This window comes from Haliotis cracherodii, unplaced genomic scaffold (assembly GCF_022045235.1).
Source record: "Haliotis cracherodii isolate W230 unplaced genomic scaffold, xgHalCrac1.p SCAF_28, whole genome shotgun sequence".
NCBI classification, from domain to species: Eukaryota; Metazoa; Mollusca; class Gastropoda; order Lepetellida; family Haliotidae; genus Haliotis; species Haliotis cracherodii.
The window spans coordinates 1,327,875-1,346,215 of record NW_027266284.1 but is presented as its reverse complement, the minus strand read 5'-3'; the positions used below and the strand labels follow the sequence as shown (position 1 = coordinate 1,346,215).

The window sequence follows — 18,341 nt, the reverse complement described above, 5'->3', positions numbered from 1 at the left end:
AATGCAAAATGGAATATATACAAGCCATGCAGTAGTCTGTTGTGTGGGTCATCTACAACTCCACCCCGGTTAAACGACTGATTGTCCATAACGCTCATCAATTATTTGGACCCCAAAGCAATCACTGTATTTTTCCCTGAATATAATAAATAATACATCAACTGCTGACTTGTTGTATTTGTAACTAAATATTCATATTCGACACGCTATATTCGTGATATGTATCGTACTTGACTCATGATGTATTCTTTGCAGCCCTATTGTCTACGAGTTTGGCAAGACTGCAGTATTCCACGCTCTAGTGCATGCATGTATATCAAGGCTGATTTGTGAATCATGTATCAGGACTTTCTCTGATTTGAAAACAAACCTACTTATTCTGGAATCAGGACAGATTGACCTAATGCGAGCCTTTTGGTGCCCTTTATATGTGGTATACATAATTGTGTTGATGTGATGAGGAGCCTGACGATAATTTTTTTTTTATATCATAGTGTCAGTGTCGCTAGCTCCCAGTTGGGCTTCGATGACAACACGTGGAGGTCTTCACACCTTTTTGTTGATGCATCGAGAGTGCATCTATTGGATCACTGAGTGGCCGAGTGTTGGTCTGCAGACGAACAAACACTGCACATCTGCACCGTGTTTATTCACCCGCATCACGGAACCTATTACTCAGTTTCGTCACAGCCGAAGGATCGTGTTGAAGATCTTCATCGACAAATGCATTCAGGCACATACCAACCCGATGGTATTCAAGAAGTAGCTGTTGTTTGCCTGGATATTATTGCATCAGATGGGATGGCTGGTCAACTTCAAGGATTTGGAGACAATCCGCACACAACACCTCCAGTTCATCAGAGCAAGGCGGGTAGGATGTTCATTCCGCAGGACAGGGGGGGACAAAGATACAGAAACAAATATCATTGTCACTCAAATCTCTGACTTTTCGGCAGTGGCAAGAATCTTAGGCCTCCTATTATCAGAAGAGGCTTTTTCAAAGAGAGAAGCCAGCTGCAACTTTGACCTTAACAGGGCTTTCTGAGACCATTTCTGCAGAGAGACGATTGCAAGATTAAGATTTGACTACAGACATCGTTACTGCATTATAGCTTCAGGGATGGCTTCAGGAGTTGAACGTGTGCAAAGCAATCTTCTTGACACCATTCACACCAACGCATCACCTGTTTGTTGACATTTTGACAATCGATTGGGGAGTGGACTTGTAATATCAACTGGTGACAGGTGTTGGTCCGCAGACGAATGAAATCTATTCATCGACTGGGCGGAGGTAGTACAATCGTCCTGACTGATGGTTCAATTGCACAACTTATGGTTGTGTGGTACATCAACAAGATAGGATCGATGAAATCCACATTGCTCCTGCGAATGACGATCCAGTTTTCCAAACTGGTAGACTCACATCACATTCAAGCCAGAGACATAAAAAATATATTGAAACTAAAAGTGCTTTCATAAACTAGTTCTTGGTAAGAAATGCGCTGCCGCAGGCTATATTTAGTAAACAAACATTTAAAACTCTCAACATCGCTGGGCTTATTCACACTCGATGACCCCTGACGTCACATGGCATTGTTTTGCCTGCCAGTGTGACTAGCAAGAAATTACTACAAATTACGTCATAGGCTAATGTGATTGTTTGAAAAGTTGTGGTACTGTATTCTAAAGGTAGGCCTTCAGATATAAGAGTATTTTGTTTGCTTTTAGTTTTCATGAAGCGGTCAAGTTATCAAATTGTCAAACAACTTTTATCAGTGTACGATAAAAAGTGGCGAAATTTGCTATTTGTTTTTTCCGTACGAAATTGTGGAAATCATGTCTGTTGTTTTTTTCAGACCAATTCACAATCAATTTTACACCCTCAGATAGGAAATTTAATATTCTTCATCTCTGCGTAATTTTATAATATAAGATAAAGATAGTGCTGCACAGCTGCAATTATTGCACAACATTCACTTATCAGACTTATGAATATACTCTTAAAAAAAAGGAATGCAAACTCAGATTTGTGAGGTAGGAAAATACAGTAAAATAAGGAACCGCACAAAGATATTGAGCCAAAATGTTGTGGAGAGAACACTTGGCTATTGTACTCATCTCAGTTATCGGTACATAGAAAAAGTCCAAGGTGAAGGTCAGCTACCTTCAATTACGCATATGTCGTTGGAATAGCGGCCTGACATCTCCTGCCCATGGAAGACACAAGTATGCCAATCATATCCTGGGGAATGGCAGCCAACTCGGCCTGCAATGCAAAAACCAACTGCTGCAACGTCTGGGGTTGTGGTTGATGTCGGCGTAGCCATCTAACCAATTCATCCTATAGGTGCTCTATCGGGTTTAAATCCGGGGATCTGGAGGGCCATTGGTGAACATCAACGTTGTTGTTGTGTGGACAGGCTGTTGTGATCCGTGCTGTATGCGATCGAGCCTTGTACTGCTGGAATACACCGTTACCGTTGGCTGCAGTTGGGAGGACGTGTGGTTGGAGAATTTTGGAATAGATATGGACCAAACCTGTCCTGCCATGATGAGAGATAGCTGCCCACATCATAATACTAATCCCACCAAACCTATCTACTTCCTTTACGCAGTTTCCGGCGTAACATTCTCTCTAAAGGCTGTAGGCCCATGCTCTTCCATCCCCTTGCAGAGGAGAAATCTTGATTCGTCACTGAACTAGACATCTCTCCATTACAGTTGAGGCCATACCCTGTGTTTGCGACACCAATGCAGTTGTTGTTGGTCGACTCAATAGAAGTCGTCGAACAGGACGTCTTGCTCATAGACTTGCTGCTCTTAAACAGTTTCATACGGTCTGGTCAGAGATTCTGCGCAGTACGGTTATTTGGGTTTGCGGTTGAAGTGGCTGTGGTTGTCCTTTCACGTAGGTGGCGCAGTTGGATGTAGCAATCTTGGGCGGGGCTGGTTACTCTTGGTCGTCCCTTGGCCGATCACGTGTTGACCCATGCTGTGGAAACCAATCACATAGCCTTGTGATTGTGCTGGGTGCTACATTGAAAACCCTGGCTACAGGTGATCGTGATTCCCCTGCCTGCAAGAGGCCTATGATGTTGTTTCTTTGCACTTCTGTTAATCTTGGCATGTTGTTGAACTGTCACTGATTGACGCAGATGCCATACAATCAAACCTTGCACTATAATACTGTTCATAGTGCTGCTGCACTGCAGTGTGTGCAGCTCCATGGCCCTTTGTTAATGCACTGGGTGCATGTTTCCCGACCAATGGTTTGCATGTTCTTGTTGTGATCATTTTGGTCCGGGAAATTTGTCACTGACTCTACAAAAAAATTAAACCTCTTCATTTTGCACCTCTTGGTCCGCTAATTTTGCTTTTATGGCAAAAAATATTTGTATTGCCTTTCTTTGTTTTTGAAGAGTATGTGCGTAAGAAAGATAACTCAGCTTCCTGGAGGTTAAAGGTCAATGTTTTTACTTCATAAGTAACCATACAAACAGCTGAAGACTCTTGTAACTCTCATGGTAGAATACTCATCCTGGTATAGGCATGGATACATGAAAAAAAGTAAAAAAGTAAGAGAATCTGTACTTTACTAAGAAAGTGTTATCCTAAATTTATAAACCTATTCATTGGGATCTCTATTAAGCAAGAAATATGTTCAAATTGTTACCTTGCGTTTTGTTGCTGTGTGTAATCTGACTGCACTTCTTAACATTATGACACGACTGGCAGACTGTCAACTAGGGTTGAGGCTAGAGTAGCTTCCCTTTGACAAAGGGCAGTTACTCGAGTGGAAAGACCAATGGATTGGTGCTTAAGGCAAGTAAAAACAATTTGTGGAGGCAATTGTTGTTTTGCGTATATGTAGTTTTGCCACTGTATAAGAAACAGGTTTCATTTGGAGCTATATTGGCTACTGTCACTGTCAGATTGACACACCACATACCCTGTGACGTAACATATATCAATGTGCACATTCCAGGAAAACTTGTTTCAGTCATGTTTGTTGGAGATAAAAAACGTTTTTTGAGCACAGAATTGAAGAGTGACATTATATGATCAAGAGGTTATCACGCTTGTGTGTTTGGGGATGGTAATTATCCTGTATTAGGAATAAACATTGTGTTTAGCTAAATACATAATGTTTATTCCTAATACAGAATATTTACCATCCCTGAACACCCTCGCGGGCTAACCTCTATTTATCGCTTTTGCCAGCTGGGATATGTAAGCCTCACAGTGGTTAAAAAATGTAAAATGGCACAGTGTGGGGTATAAGTTCAGAGTACACATGCTTTCCATTGTGTATCAGCTAATCCACCAACAGGTTTGTGTGTGAAACCTCTCTGGCTTGCGCCTCAGAGGTCCTCTGACAAAATTGTATTGGTTGACACACCTATGAGGAGGTGTATATCGTGCTTCCAATAATTAGGAAATGTTTATTTGATTGTTGAATTATAGCTTGAAGATCTTTACGCAAGGAATACTTTATATGACTAACATACCCATTTTATGATTTCAGACAGTTTGTGTTTGTGGTTGTGTTCTCAACATTCCTGATTGAGTGCATAAACTATGATGTTTTGTTTGCAAACATTGCATACAACCATACGCACAAGGTGACAATACCTGAAACAATCTACCCGGTCAAACAGTGCTTCCACAGGTAGGACTATACCCTTCACATTTTAAGCTCATGCAGGCTGAAGGTCCAAGAGAGCTTCTGGTTTGAAACTGTTTCCATCCGTGAACTTTTGACCACTTTTCCAAATTAATACTAGAAGGATTGAGGAAATTTTAATGTAAAAGATAATTGGTAGAATTTCAAACTTTTCATATGAAACAACAAGGCCCTAAGAGTTATGATGACATGTACCATCTTTAAGGCAGTGAAAACACATGAATCAAAACATTTGTAAAGAATATCCTTCTCAGAAGCCACAAGTAACAGTAAACTGAAACTGTTAAGATGAAAATTATTACTTTTAATATTGGTACCATCCTGCAACACCTGTTTGCAAATTGTTTCTGTACTTCGACATCCATAAGACAGTGAAAAAAGCTGACATGGACACACCCCAGCACAGTCACCAATTACGGAGTTATCTGTGCCACCTCTTGCTCAGTTTCACCATTTTTGTGGAAAATATCCTTACTTGGGAAGTCCCTCACTAACCTCCAAGCTGGCCTTATGCTATGATGTTGTGTTTTATGTGCCTACAGTTACCACCATATCTCCAGTTATTTCTACAGCTCCCTGTTATGGTTTGGATTAATCAGTTGGTACATCTATATACCCCTCACAGATCCCTCCTATTTGTATCACCCCTACTGTTGCTGCACGTACTGCCCAAAGATGTTCCAGTACAGCTGTTTTTCAAGAGATCAGAGGCAACTGGTCTCCTCTCCTCATCTCATGTCTCAAGAAAATTAATAGCAGTTCAGTATAATGTATATGTGTAAGGTGATAGATACATTGATCGTCAGATAAGACTTTGTACATGCAGACAATGATTTTGTAATTTTCCCAAAACAAAGACATTATTTATAAATCATGTTCACTGTATATTTGCCTTAATGTTTTAAATCAGTGTTTTTTAAAGGCTCATTCAATATTGTTTTCAGTCAAAATCAGTGAGAACTGATCGGTAGATTGGACCAACTCATTGTTATTTACAGCAACTGTAGTTAGGGCTATTGACACCTTGAAACGAACATTAGTTACTGTAAATCATGGCATTAATACGTTACCAAATTCATGTGAGATACAGACCTTCAAAACATTTTTCCTTTAAGTATTCAACAGATATAAGTCCTATACTGATATCATTCCATAGGATAATATGTGTGTTCTTGCTGCCTCTTGGGATTTGATTACCCCGGTAACTATTAAAGGCACTTGTAGTGATGCCTTGTCTACTTTACTATGTCATTATTGTAAAATATCATTGAAACAGATAGTTATATAGATCTAATGATGAAAGGTCTATTTTTCGAATGCCCTGTACTGAACTATTGAATCGTCAAATTTCTTCTGTTTGTTTCAGATTTGACTTTTTCATCGTAGTGTGTCTGATCATTGCCTCTATTTTCTGGGTGTTCAGACTGATAAAGGTTGTGTACAACATCTTTAAATACCTGGAGATCCGATGTTTTTATCTATCAGCACTGAAAATATCAACAGTAAGTAGATTCAGCTGTTCATATAACACCATTTTACATAAATTTATTGTCATTCTAAAACTCACCTTTTCTTGCGTATGTGCATGTTTCTTCCACCCTATTATATCACATCAAACAGACATAGTCTCCTCAAAAACCACTCAACTGAAACTGAAACTAAATACTTGTTTCCACCAATGGTTATATCCTAATTTGTTTGAGGTGGTTGAATCTGATTTAAAAAAACTTTATGGACAATGCTCAGCCATAATTCTTGCAAATACCCTACCTCTGTTACATCATTGCCATCTATCTTGCATACAGATCTGATCAACTATCCATTATTATTATCCCCTGCCACGAAGTGGAAGGGGGATATAGGAATGGGTGCTGTCCGTCACATTTTGTTTCCGGAGCAGATCTTGAAAACCGTACCATATTTCTTCACCAAACTTGGCACATAGACAGGTCTAGTGGTGAACTGGTGCCTTTTGTTCGCTTGAGAATTTTAAAAACATTATTTTTCGAGTTTCCATGGTAACGACTTTGATGGGTGCTGTCTGTCCTTCTGTCTGTCCTTCCCTCCGTCCGTCACATTTCGTTTCCAGCGCATATCTTGAAAACCGTACCATATTTCTTCACCAGACTTCGCACATAATGTCATCTTGCAATATTGAATACATTTCCTTTCTTGTTGGTAAGTTCTGCATTGCTTGTGTGTATGTTCCTCCAAAAGTGTCATGGACATGGTTGTTGCATTCACTGACTAACTTCATGCCGAAACACAACTCATTATAAATACAACAGTGTAACTGATCTTAAACCTACTCAACTGTATAAAAACTGCCTCCTATACTGCATGTATTCTTGTCAACCATACTCTGTACTTCACTTGCTTGATGGCGGTGTTAGAACCTACACCGAAACCATTGATCCTAATTGTAATATAGAAGTTGTTTGTCCATATGTCTCATCCTTACTCATTATTACAAATACTAATATAGCTGCAAAGTAGCAATGGCGGGCTCCAAGTTACACTGTGCACAAACGTCCATGTTCGAATCCTTAAAGGGTTTCCTTGTACCAAATCCGTCACATGTAGGCACAACTTGCAGGGTATTGCCGCTACGAAATTGGCGTGTGCTAAGTCTGTTCTAAACCCATTTCCGACATCAAACATGTTCGTATCCTCAAAGGGTTTGTTTGTACCAACTCTGTCAAAAGATAGTCACCATTTGCAGGACATTGGCGTGTTCCAGGGGTGTCCCAAATTTTAATCAAATATTACCACCAAGTGTTGTTACTTTTTCCATGCACCCAAGAACAGAAAATAAGATGCATATGATACACTAACTTCATGTAAACTTGCAATAGTTCTGCTAACAAGATATGATCGTTAAAGTAAAATTTAAGTATTTTTTTTTATCAAAATCAAAATCCAATACAACCGCAACTAAAACAGATATCCAAAAACGGCTATTAGAGTTTGCTGTGTTGTGTGTGGAGACAATTCCAAATTTGGAAGCATTTCATGCAGTGGACTCGGAGTTGTTTGCGTTTGAACACAGGTACCCAAAAGACACTGTGAAAACCTTGAATCTAATATGGCTGCCAAACCATGTGACCAATGACCAAAGTAAAAAAACAAAAAATGTCAAGCAGCTCAAGCAGCAGATACATGCAAGTTTTCAAAGTAATCGGATAAGCGGTTGCGGAGCAATAGGGCGAAATACATCTTTTAAAAATCTGCCCTTGGCCTTTGGGCCTACGGCCTTGGGTTTTTGGCGGGCACTAGTACCCAACGGTCTTCATACACATACAAAATTTGAACAAAATCGAGCCAGTGGTTATTATGCTAGCTCTGGTACAAAAATCGGCGGAATAATAATAATATTCAATCGATCGATAGCACTGGGACTCTTCAGCTTTTCGGCTTGGTGACTCTTTAACAGGCTGTAACATCTTTGTCAGTTGAGCTCCAGTCAAATGGATGAGCGTTCTGAGTTCGTCAGGGCCCCGGGTGTATGTCGAATTGCTGAGATAAAGTGCTAAACCTGTTTCCGACCTCGTCCATGTTCGAATCCTGATATGGTTTGCCTGTACCAACGCCGTCAAATGTAATGAACCGCTTGTCAGACATCCCCACATGTGTCCCAGTGTGTTCTTAACCCATGTTTGACTTTGACCATGTTTGAATCCTCAAATGGTTTGCCTGTACCAACGCCGTCAAATGTAATGAACTGCTTGTGAGACATCACCACATATGTCCCAGTGTGTTTTTAACCCATGTTTGACATCGACCATGTTCAAATCCGCATATGGTTTGCTTGTACCAACTCATGCAAATGATAGTCACCGTTTGCAGGAAATCACCGCTACGAAATTGGTGTGTGCCAGAGTTAACCAGTGTGTTCAAAACCCATTTACCACCAAGACAATGTTCGAATCCCGATAATCGCCTCTTAAGACAAGCATGGGTTGCTGAAGACCAATTCTAACCCTCATCTTCAAGGGTAGTATACATACTGCAAAAGACACTTGACGGTCAAAGGGAAATAACCCTAGGTTTTCTGAGCGATGTATTCGGTATTTTGTCAATATTACTACCAAGCGGTGTTACTTTTAGCATGCAACCAAGAACAAAATATGATGTACATATGTCCGACTAACTTCATGTGAACTTTCAATGGTTTCTGTGGAGAACCTTACAAGATATGATCTTTGTATAAAGTAAATATTCGGTGAAAGAAATCATCAAAATCAAAATCCAGTAGCGCCGTCACCAAGAAAGATATCCAAAAACAGCTATGGCTATTTGTTGTGTTCTGTATGGAGACAGTTCTCAGAAAGTTTGAATGCATTTCATGCAGTGGATTCAGAGGAGATAGTATTTGAAGACAGGTACCCAAAAAACCCTGTGAAAACCTTAAATCCAATATGGCCGCAACTAAAAAAGATATCCAAAAACGGCTCTTATCTCATCTCAGGTTTCTGGTTCATCCATCCACATCCTGTATCACGATGTAGGCTACATAGGAGCCAGGTTCCAGCTTTACAGAAGCATCAATTTTACAAGATGGTGCAGATGATATCTTAGGTGATATATCATACACTCTGCTGATGGATGTCATACAATATGACTTACAGAGGTAGGCTCCAACTTACTGTTGTCCAGTGTCCTTTCCACCAACGGTGATGGATGGTCTCACTTGGTTGAGATCTTAGGAGAATGTCGTGTGTGGATACCCATCTGTTGACAGATGCGTCCAACTGAGGATGGGGTGCACATATGGACAATCTGACAAGACAAGGGATCTAGTATGCTCTCAATGTGTGCAAACAGCGTTTATACCATTCTTCAATCCTGGTGGACATGGACATGATAGTGGTGGACTCCATTGAGAGCTAAGGAGGAATGAAAAGGAGCTGATTGATGTAAGACACAACATGTTTGTTTGCGTTGGTCAATTGGATCAACTGCAGGATAGAGGCTTGCAATATTCTGGGGAAACTCAACAGTGGACAGTTCTTTTTGGCCATCACTTTTTTGACCATCACTTTTTTTACTTGACTTGCCATCAAGGATTGTGAACACATAGTGGTTCTCTACACCATGTTTGCCTACATCTTTCCCCCTTGGTCTCTCATAGACAGCTCTGAGGAAGACTGAGGACTCGGAATGCACAATCATCTTCATGTCACTGGTTTGGCCAGCTCAGCTGTGGTTCACAAGACTGTTCCCATTGCCACTAGAAGAACACCACCGGCTATCAGAGCAACTAGATCTTTTTCTACAACCGAGATCAGACATTGTGTATGGAAACCTATGCAGAATACATTCGATGGAACAAATTTTGCCAGTGGCGAATAATGAGGTGGAAAGGGACGATAGTGGCAACCAAGAACTTGGCCATTCAAACTCTACTTGTGAAAGGAACGGTTCGCTCACTAGACAATGCAAACACCAGCTTAGGTTTCTAATGGCCAGTCTTCCTAGTGCCGAAGAAGAACATGTCGGAGATGGTGATGATTATTGACTTAAAGTTTGTCCATGTAAGTCGAAAACGAAATTAATCAAGCACCATCTATAGCACCATGGATAATAACACTGTCTACTCAGACTTCATGGCTGCATTGACGACTGATCAAGGTAGACATATTACATCACTTGTCAGTACTGGTTTCTATGGATAACACCATGGTAGTAGTGAACCTACAACAACAAGGTGGAATGAAACCACAACTTTTATGGAAGGAGACCACATGTTTATTTGGCTTGTGAGACTTGATCATCTGCAGATTGGATGCAGATTTGATAAGCTACAGATTGGTCACATACCTGGCAAACTCAATGTATTGGCAGATTGTCAAGGGACATGATTGTTTTGATTGAGTGGTCTCTCCATCCTAACATCTTCAGATGGATAAAGATAACTTAGAACACTCCACATCTCGACTTCTTTGCGACATGTCTCAACAATAGGCTTCCCATTTATGTCAGCTAAATACAAAACCCACAAGCTCTACATGTGTGCTTTCCTGTCACTGAATTGGGACAGAATGTTCGCTAACTCGTTCCCACCTTCCTGACAAAAGTGGAGGATTTGGACTGTGTAGTCATACTCATCGTGCTAGCTTTGTCAAACAGGACGTGGTTCCCAAAATTTATCTCTCTCCTCATGGAAGCTCCACTCTCACTACCACCATCTACTTCACGATTTTCTTCAACAGTCAAGATAGGACCTCGTCTATGGAAGGCTCAACAGTCTTCACCTATACACCTTGAAACTAGCATGGCAAAGATGCTGGCTTCTGGCTTCTCCAAGTCTGCCCCTGATGTTGTGGCATGGTCATCCACACCTTCCTCTTCTGCCATTTACAGAAATCAATGGCACAAGTTCAGGCAAAGAGGAATAGGATTGAAACATGGTCATGTAACTATCCCCATGTTGGCTGATTTCTTGCTACACCTACGACAGGAGAAGAATTTTGGCATCACTCGATTGGAGGATAAAGGTCAGCTCTAGCATCTGTACTAACATGATGGACTATCACTCTAAGAATTCTTCCAGAGTTCATTGCAAAGAATAAGTCTGCCAGAAAGAGGTCCGCTTTGACACTGGGAATACTCCATCCTGGTGTGGAACAGAAATGTGGACTATTGTGTCCAGTGCGAACACTGAAATTTAACCTCACAGATAGTCAAGAACATCATCATCATCAAGGAAAGACTCTTCATCTCCTGCAAGCCTACTGCTGATAAGGAAATCACAAAGGCAACCTTTTAAGGTTGGCTGAAGACTACCATCTCTCCTCCCATATGGAGAGACTGTGAAGCACTTTAGATTCATGCAATATCCACTAGTCTAGCATCATGGAACTCCATCTCTGGTCTAGGCGGGGGGGGGGGGGACAAATCATTTGGTAACAACCGGTTTTGCACTTAAATATCTGGAAGTGATCTATTGTTCAACAGAAGTGTTGACAAAATATGAAGTCGTTGGTGCCGTATGGGATGTCAACACAACCCAGAAGTTACATCATTGGAACCAGAAAAGAACACCCATAGAAATGGAAGAGACGTCATCAGAACTGAAAGCGACATCACAGGACACAGTAGTGACGTCATAGACCAGAATTGGCATCATGGAAATGCCAGTATGCTGGTAATTTCAGAAGAAGTATGTCTCTGTATGTTTTCATAAAGTTCATTACTGTCAGCTATCCTAGATTACTATATACTAGATCCCACATCACTCTGATGTATTCTGGCTATGATCTAATGGGGGTAAGGTATTGGAAGGAGTCATGAAACAACAGTTATCATTTAGTATAGTTCTAAGAATACTACCTCTATTACATCAGAAGTAGTCCTTCCCACCTTACCAATATATCTGCATCTTGTGAATGTAGTTATTGGAAAGAAGTGATGTGTTCCCGCCCGCACATGCGGAGAGGTTTACCTCCCACTTTAATGGGATGGCTGACAGCAAAAAGGATGTCTGTTGTAAATCTGAAGTTTTTATTCTTATTAATGGGACGATAACAAAAGTACAAAACTATTGGAATAGAGGTAGTATTCTTAGAATTGTACACAATGATAACTATTATTTGAATTCTTTGTGAGAGTTACATTTGCGAGTGAGTTTCTCAGTAGGTTTCAGCACATAGATAGATCAATTTATTTGTACATCTACACTAATGGGTGAATGTACGTTACTCAGTGTTTAGTGTTGTTTCAGGGGTTCCTTCACCATAACATTGATCAATAATGAAGACAATTTCTTCTTGATGGCATCCCTAGCCATGTCTCCATGACCTTAGTCCTCATTTCGGAATAGTTAGTGCCAATAAATAGAATCTAGTAACATTCACATATATAGACATATTCTGATGATGTGTCTATGTAAGTGCAAGTTTCCTCTCCTACTAAGATACTTTACCAGTTTTCCGCATGGTTCTTTGGGGCAGTTTGAACATAAACTTTAGGATCTGATGGATCTCAGCCACAAAGGCTTCCACAATGATTAAAACCCATACTCTCACCTAATCACCAGCACACAAAGTCAGTGATCTAATCTACTCAGCTACCCAGCCTGTGAAGACTGACTTTGTATTCAGGCGATTAGGTGCCTCACTCAGAGAGGATGGGTTCGAATCTCAGATGGGACCCACAAAAGTACTGGAATTTGTACTCTTCTAAGAAAATTTGATCCCAAATAAAACATTTGTTGCATTTGACCACTCTCTAAAAGCAATGTGTATCACATGTGGTCAATGTGTGTAAGAGGAATGAACTTCCAGGCAGAGGTGTATTTCCGGTGGCCTTCTAGAAATGGAAATGCTTTTGTATAAGCAAGTACATATATTTCAAACATCTTTTTGGTTTGAACATTTTTTTTTGACTCAACAGCTTTCGAGGTGATATTGATCGAGTCAACAATATTTGGTTTATGAATATTCCGTAGCCTTTGAAAACCTGCAAGATTGGTCAATATTAATCAATCAAAGGCCACATGACAGTGATAGTCTACGTATTACAATTAAGGGCCTACTTTTGTATATATTCTCGAAACTATTAAAGTCAATCTGATTTTATTTAAGAAGGTGAGCTATAATACCATTGGTTATTTTTTTATCCTTTTGAAAACAAGTAAGCATAGATACTTTTGATCCAAAACGTATATTCCAAAATGCCATAAATTTGGAAAAGTATTATGAGGTAGTGTCATTCTTTTCCATGTGGTGTTTGTCTTGACTTGTTTCAGACTGACCTTCCGAATATGACATGGCATGAAGTACAGAGATGCTTGCTGGAGGTTCAGAAGGAACAGCATCTGTGTATTCACAAACAGGAGCTTAATGAACTTGGTAGGTACTGAGGTATGCAGGCAAAGTTGTTGCCAAATAAAGTGTCTAAAACTGAAGAAACAGTTTGTAGAGAAAATTTATAAAGTCAGTGTAAAGACAGATAAGATGTTGCCAAAGTTTGTTAAATTTAAACAATTGGCCTCTCATTGCATCACTTCAACCAAAATTTCACAATACAGAACAGAATGAAGGTTTCTATCACCTTTGCTATCTTTTGGTGATCAGTTTTAATAAAGACACCAACAGCCATTATTATATAGTGTACCGCAAAAGAAACATCCCCATATGAGAAGCCTTATTTGTCCAAACTTTGTAAACATACTTTGAGACATATTAAAAAGCTGAAACTTGGCAAAACTGATCATCAAGGTTGAAATTAAAGTGTCAAATGTTCTTAGAGTGAAACACAACACTAGTCTCTCAGAAAATGCCATCACAATCACATGTCAGTACCTCGTGTGTCCACCATTTGCATTGATGACCGTGCAATGTCGATACGTGGAATGAACGAGGTGGTTGATGAAGGCTATAGGCACTTGAGTCCACACTCTGAGGAACGCCTGAAGCAGTTCAGCTACAGTTGTCAGCCTTGGTTGGACGTCATTCAGCCATCTTTGAATCTCGTCCCACAGGTGCTCATTGGGATTTATATCAGGACTGAGGGCAGGCCACTGCATGGTTCTGATGCCATTCTGCTGGAGGAAGTCTCTTGTTGCTCTCGCAGTGTGGGCACTCGCGTTATCATGTTGAAACTCTTGGTTGCGGCGACGTGCCAAATGAGGTATGGCATGTGGTCTCAAGATTTGATGAATGTACCGAGCTGCTGTGACACCATTGCCTCTGCCTGGACCAATGTTCTGGAAGTCCACAGGGCCAATCCTCTGTGCAAGGCCAATTCCACCCCACACCATGATGCTCGGACCAACCCACGAGTCTCTCTCAACAACACAAGCATCCGAATAATGTTCCCCAAGGCATCACCAGACTCTCTCTCTGCCATCTGCTGTTGAGATAGAGTAACAGCTCTCACTGCTGTGTTGCCCACTGAAGACGGTCCCTGCGATGACGTTGTGTCAGAATGGGTCCTCTTTGTGGCCTGTGACAGTGGAGGTGTCAGCTCGTCAATCGTCCTCGCACGATGTCTGCACTAATGTGTCGCTGGTGTGTCCCCATGATCTGTCGAGCAGTTTCCCCAGCAGTAACAAAGCGATCTTGAAGATGCTGTCGCACAATCTGACAATCCTGACGTCGGGTAGTGACCCTTGGTCTTCCACTACGTTGTCGGTCAAAAGTAGTGTTGGTGGTCTGGTACTGTTGCTGGAGCCTGTATATGGTCCTTACGTTGTCCTTACGTGGTCCTTACGTGGTCCTAAAATGCATCTGTCGAGCACTTTTGAGCAGTTTCCTGAGCCTGTATATGGTGGACTTGAAATGCATTGGCTACGGTTTGTCCAGCTTTCAATTGTCCAAGGGCTTTGTGTCGCTGATTTTCTTGTCAATCTTGACAATGTTATCCGATCTATGTGGATTTTTATAGGTCAAGAAATGGGGTAACGCAAGTGCAGTTCAATTTGCACGGAACTCATGTGCATCGGGTTACCAAGGCCGTTGCCGTGATGCGTTTGGGCGATCGATTTTATTGTCATCTGTTTTGTTTTTTTTCCGGACAAAGTATAAATGTTAAATTTTAGAAACTTTGACAAAAATTACCCAAATATGTAAATGACAACTTTTCATGCAGTGTTTCTTTGGGTCATGTTTCTTTTGCGGTTCAATATATTCTTCCTCTCATCAGGTTTTTGAAGAAGTAAAATCCAATACCTAAAAAACGGTACTATTAGGTGTGTTTTTTTATATTTACTTTGAAAATAGTCTTGAAGGGAAAGTAAAGGAATAATTTTGATTGCGATTTTGTTGCAGATATCAATTTTCCAATACACATTAAGTCTATAATATCATATTTAAAATCATGGGGCTTGGAAGTTAACTCTCCAAAAAGAACATTGTTGTGTTTAGAAAAGGTAGGTGAGTACAGCCAATGGAGAAGTGGTCCTATAATGATACAAGGATGGGTGTCATTGACAGCTTTACATATCTGGGAATTATTTTTAGTTCTACACCTCTTTAAAAGCATCACAACACCAAATTTGAAGATGAATTGCGAGTCCATTTTAGTGTAGAGATTTTCAAAAGGCACACTGTGTGTTGACAAATCATCTGCCTGTAGAATGGTAGCCACCTTGTGGGTACGTTTATGTGAGCCGTATGTATACCTTAGAGGTCTCTATAGAGAAATTCATGTTTGATGACAGGAAGTTCATACATCTTTACTGTTATTAATTTTGAATGAAAGTTATAGCAAATTGATATTCTTTGGAACAATTGTAACTGAAATGTCTAAGTGTACTATCCCAGAAAATCAAAGATGACAAATCATTGGCATGCACCAAACTGGCATGTAATGTTGGGCTTTTGCCACCACATTAAACATTATTGGTATTGTAATCATAGGAAAACACACCTGACTTGACAGGTCATGCGACGGACTTGCCGAGATTAGCATGTCCACGGAAGACAAGTGCCAGATCCTTCCACGCTAAAAAATGGTTGCCAACTTCAACTTGCACGGTTCTTTGGCATCACCACCAGGCAACAACATTAATAAGACCAATAAGACGTCCACTCCTCCCACCCCAAATATATGTGGGACCATGTAGCCTGGTGTCAGTCTCGGGCACAGGAGTTTTTATTGATCTGACAAGAGTTGTTTTTTATTGAACCACACTGATGGTAGGACACGTGTCCAGAGGCAAAGGGGAACATCTTATCATCAGTGCAACATCCAGGGAACAGAGGCATGTGGTGGCGGCTCAGGGATGGTATGGGGATGTTACTCCTTTGATAGTAAACTTTATTTGATCACAGTTCAGGGGACATTAAATAGACAAAGGTACAAAGATACCACATTGGACAGTTTTGTTGTGCCTCATTTTGATAACAATTTACTTGCCACAAGGATGGATTGTCATGGATGACAATGCAAAACCCCACCAAGCATGAGCTGTGACTGACCATCTCCAGAATACCGCCATTGAGACTCTGCCTTAGCCTTCTCGAAGCCCAGACCTGAATCCAATCCCTGCATCGATGGGATCAGTTGAGACGTTGTGTTAGAGCAAGGGACCCTCCAGTATAGGATCTTCAAGAATTGACCAAGCCATTGCATGTAAAAAGGCAACACACCTCACAGTTGAGGATGAGACGTCTGATTTTGAGCTTGAGGTGACGTCTTGCGCATGCGATGCGTCTACCGGGTGGCTACATCAGTTATTGACACGGTTGATCATTTAACTGTGATATGGGTACATGTTGATCTGTCCGTCTGTTTCTGTAAGTGATTATTAAGTGTTAAAAAATCTACATGTAATGCACTGGTATATGACATCTACATAAAGAATGTACAAAATTATTAAAAATTGGAGCAAATTGTTTGTAACTGATAACTGTATCCTATGTGGCTACTATGAATGTCTATTCGACAATATGGAATCCTGAAACATACAGCATTGAGCATATCAGGTAATATACTGAACCAAATTAAAAACTTCATAATCCTAAAATTTTGACATTTTGACCAGCTATCATTGTGGGCCCTTATTGTGTATTTCAACAGTAATGGCCACGTATTGTCTTCAGATAACACCCGTTTTTGTGCAGGTAAATCGATCAAAATCATGTGCATAGCACTATAGTGGCAAAAGTGGTTTTTCAAGTGCAACTGGTCACGTGGCCATAATACCGCACGTTTTCAGCCATACTTGTTAGCAGTCATTAACAAAAAAAGAAAAACACAAGAAAACAAAAGTCTTTACGGCCATTTGTCATGCCACGCCTTTCAAAGGTGCCACGTGAATGTGCCATCAACATGTTGCAGACGGGAACGTCCTTAGCTGAAGTCGCAAGGACGATGGGTTGTAGTTGATGGACTGTTTATGATTTACAGATGCGTCTACAGCAAACATGTACCACTGCTGATAGGTCTCGTCCAGGTCGACCACGTCGACCACATGTGACGTCACATGCAGAGGATCGTCAGATTGTCTTACGTCACCTCTGTAACCGATTTTTGACTGCTACATCAACCAGAAATTAACTGTTTAGGGGTAGACGGAGTGCGCAAACTGTTCGAAACTGTCTGAGAACTGCTCACCTTCAAGCACGACGGCCATACTGCGGGCCGATTCTGACTCAATTACACAGACGTCAATGTCAATTGTGGGCACAGCGACACTTACGATGGACTCAGAGGAATTGGAATCAAGTCTTCAGTGATGAATCCTGATTTAATCTTCGATTTGCGAGGGTGTGGAGGCGCCGTCATGAACGTTACGCCCAGTGTTGTGTACAGGAAGTTGACAGATTTCAAGGCGGAAGTGTCATGGTGTGGGGTGCTTTCTGTGGCAATGCACGTTCCAGGCTTCATGTCATCCGTGGCAACCTCAACGCTGCTGCTTACCGTGACCAAGTACTGGCACCACAACTTCTGCCTTTTATGGCAGCACATGGACCCGGTTTGATCTTCCAACACAACAATGCCAGACCCCACACAGCAATTTTAACAAGGAATTTCCTTCAGAATGCGGGAGTCAACGTCATGGACTGGCCGTCAAGGTCTCCCGACCTCAATCCCATCGAACACACCTGGAATGCTCTTGGCAGAAGTCTGCGCACTCTCCAGAACCAACCACAGAATTTGCAAGATCTTGGCACCATTTTGCAGCAACAATGGCGTCGTCTTCCCAATC

The 18,341-nt window shown here is 41.0% G+C and overlaps 1 protein-coding gene across 2 annotated transcripts in view; it reads left to right on the top strand.

Moving 5' to 3' along the window:
- The window catches only part of LOC139473358 (autophagy-related protein 9A-like), a 314,783-nt gene that overhangs the window by 48,139 nt on the left and 248,303 nt on the right, over positions 1-18,341 (top strand). For both annotated transcript variants that reach the window (XM_071255894.1, XM_071255893.1), the window contains 3 exons: positions 4,526-4,669; positions 6,051-6,186; positions 13,434-13,536. In XM_071255894.1, the coding sequence (XP_071111995.1) occupies positions 4,526-4,669; positions 6,051-6,186; positions 13,434-13,536 (383 nt within the window). The remainder of the gene's footprint in view (positions 1-4,525; positions 4,670-6,050; positions 6,187-13,433; positions 13,537-18,341) is intronic.